Source organism: Gossypium hirsutum, chromosome D13, assembly GCF_007990345.1.
Source record: "Gossypium hirsutum isolate 1008001.06 chromosome D13, Gossypium_hirsutum_v2.1, whole genome shotgun sequence".
NCBI lineage: Eukaryota > Viridiplantae > Streptophyta > Magnoliopsida > Malvales > Malvaceae > Gossypium > Gossypium hirsutum.
In genome coordinates this window covers 54,538,362-54,550,450 of record NC_053449.1, presented here as the reverse complement: position 1 = coordinate 54,550,450, position 12,089 = coordinate 54,538,362, and the positions used below count along the sequence as shown (strand labels likewise).

At 29.9% G+C, this 12,089-nt stretch overlaps 1 protein-coding gene across 2 annotated transcripts; it reads right to left on the bottom strand.

The window, feature by feature from the left end:
• Positions 1–3,532: 3,532 nt before the first annotated feature.
• Positions 3,533–8,062, bottom strand: LOC107918999 (UPF0481 protein At3g47200). Of its 2 annotated transcripts, XM_041109141.1 has the most exons (5): positions 7,982–8,062; positions 7,299–7,376; positions 6,317–6,400; positions 4,820–6,088; positions 3,533–3,709 (listed from the first exon to the last, which is right to left on the bottom strand). In XM_041109141.1, exons 2-4 carry the CDS (start codon positions 7,374–7,376, stop codon positions 4,826–4,828), a joined length of 1,425 nt encoding a protein of 474 aa, XP_040965075.1. In that variant the 5' UTR covers positions 7,982–8,062; the 3' UTR covers positions 3,533–3,709; positions 4,820–4,825. The 2 variants fall into 2 exon arrangements, with proteins under 2 accessions (XP_040965075.1, XP_016704034.2); XM_016848545.2 differs by lacking the exon at positions 3,533–3,709 and having other exon boundaries at positions 3,968–6,088.
• Between the last annotated feature and the right edge of the window lie 4,027 nt (positions 8,063–12,089).

Below are 12,089 nucleotides of genomic sequence, written 5' to 3'. Positions count from 1 at the left end.
AGATTACTGTCGGCCAGAGAGGTTGAATTTTCTATAGATCTTGTTCCGGGGACAGCACGGATATCTATAGCATCATACAGAATAACCCCTACAGAATTAAAAGAGTTAAAAGCACAGTTGCAAGAACTGACTGATAGAGGTTTTGCTCGATCTAGTTCTTCATCTTAGGGTGCATCAGTTCTGTTTGTTAAGAAGAAAGATGAATCCCTGAGGTTATGTATTAATTACAGACAGCTCAACAAAGTCATAATTAAGAATAAGTATCTAGTGCCTCGTATTGATGACTTGTTTGATTAGTTGAAGAGTGCTACAATATTTTCGAAAATAGATCTCCGTTCTAGTTATTATCAGTTACGAGTGAAAGAGTCAGATGTACCGAAAATAACCTTCAGAACTAGGTATGGACATTATGAGTTTCTCGTGATGCTATTTGGCTAAACTAATACACCTGCAGTATTTATGGATTTAATGAATAGAATTTTTAGACCGTATCTGGATAAATTTGTAGTGGTATTTATTGATGATATCCTGGTATATTCTCGAGAAGAAATGAACATGCTGACCATTTGAGAATTGTCCTACAAACTCTGTGTGAAAAAAATTGTATGCTAAATTTAGCAAGTGTGAATTCTGGCTTCGAGAAATTGGTTTTTTGGGACATATAGTGTCGGCTGAAGGTATTAGAGTTGATCCAAGTAAAATTTCAGCAATTGTTAACTGGAAAACACCGAAAAATATGTCTGAAGTCAGAAGTTTTCTGGGATTAGCTAGTTATTATCAGAGATTTGTACAAGGGTTTTCGATGATAGCTTCACCAATGACACGGTTATTACAGAAAGATGTAAAATTTGAATGCACTGATAAATGTCAACAAAGTTTTGACCTGTTAAAAACCCTATTAACTGAAGCACCAATTCTAGTTCAGCCTGAATCGAGTAAGGAATTTGTGATTTACAGTGATGCATCATTGAATGGTTTAGGTTGTGTCTTGATGCAAGAAGGTAAAGTAATAGCCTATGCTTCTAAACAGCTAAAACCATATGAAAAAATTACCCGATACATGATTTAGAATTGGTAGCAATTGTAGTTGTATTGGAAATCTGGCGACACTATCTATTTGGTGAAAAATGCCATATATTTACTGATCACAAAAGTTTAAAGTATCTAATGTCGCAAAAAGATTTGAATTTGAGACAACATAGATGGCTTGAATTATTAAAATATTATGATCTAGTTATTGATTATCATCCGGGAAAAGTAAATGTGATTGCTGATGCTCTGAGTAGGAAGTCTTTGTTTGCTTTACGAGCAATGAATACCTGATTAACATTGTCTGATGATGGTTCGATTTTAGCTGAGTTAAAAGCTAGACTAACATTTCTACAACAGATTTGTAAAGCCTGAAAAATGATGATGAATTACAAGCTAAACGAGTACAATATGGGTTAAATCCCGATTAAGAGTTTTAGATTAGACCCGATGATTGTTTGTTATTTCAAGGCAGGATCTGTGTACTGAAGAATTCAAAGCTTGTATAGAAGATTTTATATGAAGCTCACAGTGATACTATGTCTATCCATCCGGGTAGTAATAAAATGTACAATAATTTGAAACAAATGTACTGGTGGCCAGGAATGAAACGTGATATTTCTGAATTCGTATCTAGATTTTTGATATGCCAACAAGTTAAAGCTGAACATCAGGTACCTTCGGGACCTTTACAGCCAGTAACGATACCGAAATAGAAATGGGAAAGAGTTACTATGGATTTTGTGTCGGGGTTACCCTTATCTCCGAAAAAGAAAGATGTTATTTGGGTAATCGTTGACTGTTTGACGAAGTCTGCACACTTTATTTCGGTACGTACGAATTTCTCCCTAGATAGATTGGTTGAATTATATGTTTCTGAGATTGTCAGATTACACGGTGTGCCAGTTTCTATTATTTCTGATAGAGATCCACGGTTTACATCCTGATTTTGGAACAAGTTGCAAGAGGCTCTGGGTACGCAATTACATTTTAGTACTGTATTTCATCCTCAGACGAATAGTCAGTCTAAACATGTAACACAGATTCTAGAAGATATGCTTCGGTGTTGTATTTTAGAATTCGAAGGCAATTGAGAAAAATATCTGCCATTAGTTGAATTCGTATATAATAATAGTTATCAGTCAAGTATAAAGATGGCACCGTACGAAGCTCTGTATGATCGTAAATGTAGAACTCTATTGTATTGGACTGAGCTCAGTGAGAAAAAGGTACATGGAGTTGATCTGATCCATGAAACCGAAGAGAAAGTGAAAATGATCCGAAACAGTTTAAAGGCAGCTTCTGATCGTCAGAAATCCTATATGGATTTTAAACGAAAAGTAATAGAATTTCAAGTTGGCGACAAGATATTATTGAAAGTTTCGCCTTGGAAGAAAGTTCTTCAGTTTGGTTGTAAAGGAAAATTGAGCCCACGATATATCGGGTCATATGAGATCATTAAGAGAATTAGACCTGTTGCATATTGATTAGCCCTACTGCCAGAGCTTGACAGAATTCACAATGTTTTTCACGTGTCCTTGTTACAACGGTATCGGTCAGACCCTTCACATGTTATCTCTCTAACGGAGATTGAGATTCAGCTTGATATGATTTACAGTGAGGAACCGATCAAAATTCTGGCACATGAGACGAAAGAATCGAGAAATAAAAAGGTAGCTTTAGTAAAATTCTTCTTGCAACGACACAGTATAGAAGAAGCTAACTTGGGAACCTGAAGAAACAATGAGAAAGCAATACCCGAACCTCTGTACTGGTAAGATTTTCGAGGACGAAAATTCTTTAAGGGGGGAGAGTTGTAACAACCCGTTTTCAGTGAAATCAGAACAATGATTTCAGGACCACAAATTTGAGTCTGTAAGAAAATTATTTTAATATTATTTCATGGTCTATCTTATGATAGAAATTATATTATTTTAAAATACTTTAGTCTTTTTATTTAAAAAACCAATAAAATATGCATAAGGTGGAATTTAAATGCATACCAATCTCATTAGTAAAAAATTTAATTTACCATTAAACTAAAGCTTTGTTTTAATATTTTTATACATTTTAATTTTATTATGTGCACTTTATTATATCCATCAATTGTATATATATTAATAATGTATTTGATTGAATTGGTATAACAAATTAACTCAGCATCAACTAAAGATTGATGACAACATCATGATAAACAATTTAATTTTTTTTCATTTTAATATTATAAATATTTTATTTATTATTATTAATTAATTTCAAATCATATGTTTTTGTTATTTATTTTATGTTATTTTTATACATACTTTTGTATTCTAAATTTATAATTTTGATGCATAAGCAATGATATGATTTTTAGTGATTATTAATTTATTTGGAGTTCTCCTAACTTCATGGTCGATCTTTACTGCTTTGGGACAATTTTCTACTTGGACCAGGTAGATCATTGTATGGAATGAATACCCTGACTAATAAACTAAAGCCATGGTTATTGGACAGATACAAATTAAGTGATATGAAAAGAGGAATCCACAAAGGCGACGATATAGCAAAATTCAAAAACAAATTAAATTAGAAACAAGATGACACCTTTAAAGGACGGCCTGAAATTCAAAAACTCCCATATAGCAGAAGTCAAACCCCTGATCAACAACCCAAGGCACCAGAAAAAGGCGACGATGGTCTGTGAAATATACATACAAAACGAATCCATGATTAACAAAACCAAAAGAATTATACCTATACATGTGTTAGAAAAAACAGCAGCAACTAAGCAAAATTTAAACAGCCAAGACTAAAGCTCATTAGCAGCAAAACAAAACAAAAAGAACAAACTGAAAATCCAAAGAGAAGCAGCAAGTAACCGAATGAGAAAAGTCCCATATATTGCTTTCATTTCCATTTCAAAATATATATGAGTTACAAAAGCAAGTCAGTTACCTAAACGTAACTACTCCCACCAAATTTGGCAAGTTGCCAACTAAAATAATACAAGTCAAAAGCTGAAAATAAATCAGCTATTACATCCATCATTTTCATATCTTACTAACTCTAGAAATCAAGTTACATGTCAACTTGATTGCTTTACAAAAAAAATCAAAATAAACAAAATGAAACAAGCAGCTCCTATTCGATTCTAAAGCTGGTCTGCTGCTGCTGGAAGTTTGTTGTCAAGCTAGTTTGGGGATCTTATAAGTTTGAGCCGATGTTATCTTCTCTACAAGCAGTCCTTAATGACTTGCTTGTGCTTTGACAGCTTCTTTCTTTTCAACAAGCAGGGGAAGCAAAATCAATGGTCCCGTAAGACATAGGCTCTGATACCAATTGTTGGTGCAAGAGGCAGCAACAAAAGAGAGAACAAGAGCACAGAACATGAAGCAAGGTGCAAGAAGCATTTTTACTTGCTCACAAATGTGCAGCAAGGGAGCTAATGGCTGATAGCTCATTCAGCTCATTCATTGAACTAGAAAAAACATACATTTATAGTCAAATACATCACCAAATAGTCAACTAACCCCACTAATCAGCATTGGGACTATTAAAACATTGCTTGTACACATAAACAAGCCACCTAAACTAGTCATTCAACACCTAATGCATCAAGTTGTCATCAACTTGTCCATTTTAAACTAGATTAATTAGAATGAAACTAAAGAGAAACCTTGCTGTTACAGTAAGCATATGTGCTGCAGCATGTCATCAAGCTGCATGCACTTCAACCACAAAATGTAACAGCAGCATGGTTGGCCAATTTCCAATAACATGAAGATGAGAAATAACAGCTTATACTTACTTGATATCATACACTTTGGCTTCTGTAGTTTTCCTGCATCTGCTGATAATAAGAAAGAAGCGAAAATATAGTTTGTAGTATAGTAATCAGGAGCAAGACAAGCGCAGCAAGAAACGATATGGGGGACCAGGGAGTGTTAAAATAATCTTTCTTCAATTTTGCCTTCCATATGTTCCAGTCTTTCTTGCAATGCTTGTTCACTCGATCAGCTATGTCCTCATAGTAGAAGGCTTCTGTGTCGTAATAAACGAAATACCCCAGTTTATTAAATATTTTGGTAACTGCTTCATCGTCTCCTAACCAATTATCAATAATTCCACTTTTACGGAGTAGCTCCACATCCTTGCCTGTGTTGATGAGTTTATCCATGAATAGCACATAATCAACATAGTATTTTCGCACCCCCCATAATTGTTCGTAGGCCATATAATTTCGGAACGTACGCTCTGTGGAATGGTCGACTTTTAAGGTTGGAATCTTGAGTTCTTTGGTGCCATTATCAAACGTTATATCAAACATGTTCATTTTCCCCTTCTCCTGGTTTTGCATATTTTGGATAGAGGCACCAAAGAAATGGATTCCTGCATCTTCCAGCTCTGTTGCGCAAGGTATCAAGCTCCGTGAGCTTTGGATTTTTCTTTTAGGAAAGTAATATTCTACTTCTTTTGTTCCTGCTACTCGGATTTCTTGAGAAGGATCATGTACCAACTGTAGAAGATGTCTGATACTAGTATTTTCGGGTAAATAGATGGGATGCCTTCCAAAAAAAGTAAGAGCAAATGCAGCCAACTGAGTCAAATGTCCTCGAGGTCCAGGATTTGGTATTATCATGCGATACAACTCCAAAATTACAAAGAAAGGAAGTTGGTTTTCTAGTAATAACAAATCGTACCGCATGTCATGTGAAACATGTTGTCCCAGTTCCCTAAAATCATATAGATGACCGATCCAGAGTAGCTGTACAACAAAGCAACCATCATACACCATCATATCTAAAAAATTTTCTTCAACTTCAAGATCAGGATGAAGAGGTTGTTCATAGCATTTGCGAGTTTTTCCTTCCAAGTGCTTCATCGCCTCTCGAAATTGGGTGAGACCAAGGTTAGTTTTCTTAGCGATCTTCTCAAACTGCCTCTTTTTGAAACCTTCCATCCTCGCCAAGTGTGGTTTACGGTAGTGATAGGGGCCAACTGAAATCACATTTGGTTCGTAGGCTTTTTCATTTACTTCACGTAGTCGATGAGGAACTTTGAAAATTGTAAAACTTTCCTGGTAACATTAAACAAATTTACTAAGGAACGGGTTTTAGTAATTTTATTAGTTTACTCAACGCAAAAGCAATAGAATACTTTTTCAAATACCTCCTCGGATTAACATACCTCTCTCCCTCCTTTTTACTTAACCCACAACATATTGTTTCCTTTATTAACTAAGCCTTTTGCTTCTTTTATTTACGCAATGCATTAAAAAACAAATGTATAGCAATGTCTGAAATACCTCTTGGGAGGAGGAAATTCCATGCTTAACATCACCTTCCTCAATATCAGGCGAAAGGCAATGCAAAGGCGGGCTTGATCTCATCTGTTCCAATTGTCAACCAAGTATTTAATATTTATAATAAAAAAATTTAAAAAATAATTAATGCTAAACATAAAATTTTAACTTTGAAACAGAAAATCAAACTAACCCAATTTAGTCCCAACCATTATAGGTCAAAATGGTTTCCAATTTTTTTGATTTGTTGTCAAGAAAAAAACCCAAAAAACATTTTAAAAATATCATCTTTTTATAAAATTATCTATAATCTCTTCCTAACCCAATAAGAGATAAGCGGAAAAACGTGCTTCAGCGCACTGAAAACAATATCGATACAAAATAAGTCAAAACTTAATCAATAAAAATATAAAATCTATTTTTTAAAAAATTAAATAGAAATAAAATTTTATAAATCATAACTCCATACATATAAGATTACAACCCACTCATTTTGCAGGCGAAAATAAAAATACAAAAATAATATGTAGGTTATTTAACTAAAATTTAATGGTTATTGAAAATTAAAAAAATGAGAAACAGTAGAAAATAAATTTTATATTAATTTTGATATAATGTTTATAATTATCCGTAATCTCTCTTAACTCTTAAATAGGAAAATAAAACGGGTTTAAACACACTCAAACTTACATCCTCTTATACTAATAACAATTTTAATACCAACAAATTAAAACTCAATCAATGATTTTTTTATTATAAAATTAAACTGCTTATATAACTCAATTAATAATCTTCCCTCTAAATTTTAGTTTAGATTATTTGAAATTACTATAATGACAAATTTAATCGCTAACATTTATCCATTTTATCACTTTAGTCTTTTTCTTTGGACCAATTTAATCAACTTACCTTTTGTTGGGAGGATCAAACTTCTTTTTCTTTCTTATACATTTAGTTCAAACTCACACAGCAGTGTTTGAAATACCTCTTGGGAGGAGGAATGTCCATGCTCAATTTCAATAATAGAATGCCAAGGCGTCATCTCAGGCGAACTTGATCCCATCTGTTCCATTTCTCAACTAATTTATATAATATTTATAATCAAATTAATAAAATTAAATATATAATTTTAACTTTGAAACACAAAATTGAATTAACCCAATTTACTACCAACCAAAATGAATCCAGGTCCAAATGGTTTTCAATTTTTCCATTTCTTGTCAAGAAAAAGAATAAAAAACTATTCATAATCGAAAAACGTACTTTAGCACGTTCAAATTCACATATTTCTATACAATTATTAATATCAATTCAAATTAAGCTAAAACTTTCAAAAATTAAATAGAAACTTTTTCTTCAAGGATTGAAACCCAAATATAAAATTTTTAGAGGTTAAAATATAATTTTATTTTATATTAATTTATGAAGTCACTAAACATGAAAAAATAATTTTTTTTATCATTGATTAACTTATGAGACCAGATTAAAAGTTATGGTTTTTAAGGAATGCGAAGACTACTATCAGTCCCTGTGTCACGTCTAATGCCACAATAATCCAAAATTTTATCTCAAAAAAAAAAAAAAAAGGGAGGGATAGAGATGTTGAAGTTTTAGTTAAAGAATTTTTTTTTACGAAAAGGATGAGAAAAGCATACTAAATCATCATACCCTTTAGAGAGATGAACTTCTGGGTTTGTGATGTTTTCTAGAACAAGATGAACAAAGATGAGGATGAAGTGAGAGTAAAAGAGTATATATATAGCTTTACATAATTTTATAATTTTTTTTATATGAGTAATATTTTAAAAACTCACCCTTGAATTTATTACTATATTTATTTTTATCATACATGTAAAATTTTGACGGGCAAAAAACCTTCACATTTAAAAAAAAAAGTAATTAAGTTTTTTTTTTTTGCAATCATTTGGATACTTGAATTTTTAAAATGCATAAAAAAGACCCTAAAACCTTTAAAAAAATAATTAAGCCTCTATTTTTATTAAAAATTAGAAAAAATTAAAAAAATTAAAAGTTATAAATATTATTAAATTTTAATAAAAAATTTCAAATATTAAAAATTAGAAAAAAATATAAAAATCGTAAAAAATATAAAAAAATTGTAAAATTTTATAAAAATCATAAAAATATATAAAATATATAGAAATATAAAAAAACTATAAAATTTTATAAAGTTGTAAGAAAATTATACAAAATATAAAGAAATATAAATTTCGTAAAAAAATTATAAAATTATCGTACCAAATAAAGAATCATTTTATAATTTTCTATAACTTTTATTGATTTTTATTTTTTATCATTTTTTGCCACGTGTCACATTATACTGCGACACATGATAACTTTAATTTTTTTTTAAAAACTAGGGGCCGTTAACTTTAACGACCAATAGTTAAAGTTAATTGTTAAAGGGATTTTTTGATGCATTTTATAATCTTTTTTTATGATTTTTATAAAATTTTACAATTTTTTTACTTTTTTACAATTTTTATAAAAAAATTATAATTTTTAATAAATTTTGAAATTTTATATTTTTATTAAAATTTAAAAATTTATCTAAAATTTATTTATTTATATTTATTTTTAATTTATTTTTCTAATTTTTAATAAGAGCAGGGCCTTAATTGCTGTTTTGAAAAATTTTGAGGGTAATTTTGATGCATTTTGAAAGTTCAAGTATCCAATTGAGTGTAAAAAAAAAAAGGAACTTAATTGCTTTTTTTTGAAGAAACTTGAGGGCCTTTTTAATGCATTTTGAAAGTTCAAGTGCTCAATTGAGTGCAAAAAAAAGAGAGGAGGAGCTTAATTGCTTTTTTTTGAAAAAGTTTAACGGTTTTTTACACCCTTAAGCATAAATTTTTAATTGATATGATATTTTTATCATATGGATTTAAAATATTGTCTATATTAATAGATATTTAACTATTGAATTTTTTTATTCCTTAAAGCTAGACTTGATAGTGAGTCAGGCTGGGTTTAGCTCAAACATCAACAAAATTTTAGATCTATTTTTTAGGTTTGAGCCTGACCTGATTCGAAAAATGAGAGTAAAATTTTGCCCAAGCCACGACTCAAATTATAGATACTAAACTCGAGCCCGACCGACATTAAAAATTTCATGTCTAGAAGCAATTTTCATCACCACCCAAATTAAAAATTGTGATCAAAACTTGATTCGATTTAAAAAAATAAAAATAAAAAAATTAAATTTCGAGTTAACCGGATTGAGTTATTTGAGTCAACTTAAATAAGCAATTCGAGTTTCGAGTTCGAATCAAGTTGAATTTTACAATTTAAATAATTCGAATAACAAATTAGAGTTAATACCCACTTGATTCCTGTCAATTTTGAAAATAAACAAATTAGTCTCTCTCAACAAAAATTAAAAAAATTAAAAGTAATTTTTAAAATTCAAAATATTTATAAAAAATTCCATATTTATATTTTTTAAAATTATAATAAATTTAAAATTTTCTAATATAAAGGAAGTTAAATTTTAATTTTTTAAATAATAATGTTAAGATGTAAATAAGTTAATTAATAATTCAAATTTATCATATTAAAGTATCTTATTTTTTATTATCTTACTTTGAAAAGACTTTTCAATATATACGGTTTTAAAATTATGGGGTCTAATATGAAATTAGTTATACTAAAGTACGATTTTAATTTGATATGTATATTTTTTTTAATTTAACACAAAAAAATTATTTGATTAAAAAAATTATGCAAATCGAATTAGGATTATAAAATAATAATCGTTAACTCGACTAATTCGAAATTTTTTCACTTAATTCGACTTGATTCAAACCAACACTCACCCAACCCCAATTTACCCAACAAAACATCGACATATTAATGTCTAGAGGCCACTTTTCTTAAACTTTAAACAAAGGATAAATGGGGAACATTTGTCTGAAATTTGATTTTTTTTCCCAAACAATTGATTGGAAAAGTTAACAACTCCACCAGGATTAATTTCTGGGTGGTTGATCTGAAACATTTTAACTCGAAAATAACTTTGGGGAAAAGGGCGAAAGTTAGGGAATGAACTCTGCAACTTTCAACATAGGAAGTAAGTAGGAAAGAGGGTTTTTCCCAATCCACAAAATGACGAAAATGAAAAGAAAAAAGCCTTAGGGATAAAATCTGCAGAATTTATGCTGTATTGCTATCTATAGCTTTCATTGTCCCCATGTAAAAATTCCTTACGGATAAATGCTAATTTTGGTGAAGAAAATGAGTGAGTGATTGAGAATCAATTTCAAGTTTGCCACCAACCTATGTCTATCGGTTAAGAATTTTCTCAGCAATTATTGTTTCTTCAAGAATTTAACTACACTGTTCTTAACATTGATTTTCGTATTTGATAGACCGAGTTGTTAATTGTAATATTATTACACAAAATTTCACCCACACATTTCGTATTTCATTTAGTACATATTATGACTAATTTTAAACCATACAATTTTTTATTTATTATACATTATTTTTAATTATATTTTCACATTAAATATATAATTTCTATGTCAATAACGAGTCAATAGAGCAAGAACCTAACGACTCTTGTTTTGTTGTTACTTGAATTTATATACTAAATTTAACGGAGCCATTATTGGATGGGTCTACTGTTTCATTTTCTTTGTTGAATTTTCCATTCCTCATTCTAGGATTATCTTTTGAGCGACCCACCCTTTGAATCCCCTATTCAGACCATCTGCTTCCAACATGGTCCTTCTCCTTTGCTTTCATCTTTTTAAAAATTATAAGCAATTTTTGTTTTGATGAGGCCTCCAAAAATATTATTTTTCGCTCACATATATATATTTCTCATATTTTTTCCTAATAATACATCAAATAATCATCAACACAAGGTTGAATAACACAAACCCAAAGAAACAAAAAGTAAAACGATGGAGCAACTAGAATTTTTGGGTGAAAATCTCATTCTAATCTTTTACATCCAGGATTCTTTTAAATTTTCTTTTAAAAGAAGAATAAGATGAGAAGACAAGATCAGGAAAGAACCTAAAAAATTTTTGGTTCAACAGCTGTGGCCAATGGCGTAGAATAGCTGTTGATATGTCCCATAAAAAAATAATTCAAAAATTATAAAGATAAAAAAGAATCAAAATTAAAATAAAAAGTTTACAAAAATTTTTAAAATAATTAGCATGGAGTAATTATGGGTTGTTGTACAAGTTGTTGTGTTTAAAAATTTAACATTTTACTTAGCATCCTCATTAAAAAGATATCATTTCAACTATTTTTTAAAACGTTGATGGTCAAATGCAACTCTTTTTAAAATATTCAGGGCCAAATTTAGTTTTAAAAAAGACCAAATTGAGAAAAAAATAAAAACATTAAGAGCTAAATTTGACATTATGCCATACTATTTTACTCGATCAAACAAAGTAATGCAACATGTTTATTACATTTCATCTAACAAAACTATTATTAAAGTTATTACATCCCGTTCCATAACACTTCTATTTCATTCTTATAGAACAGAATTCCTTCACAACTCTATTCCATTCCAACGAACCAAGCATGTCGTAAGTGTAAGCACTAAATTTTGTCCGGGTTTTGACGTGTTTATATATATATATTTTTAAAAAAATTAAAAAATTAATTAAATTTTTAAAAAAAAAACTAAAATAAAAATCAAAAAAATTACATTTTGACCCATAAACTTTTTGAAATTACATTTTGACCCCTAAACTTTCTAGAAATTACATTTTGATCCCTAAAATTCCTAGAA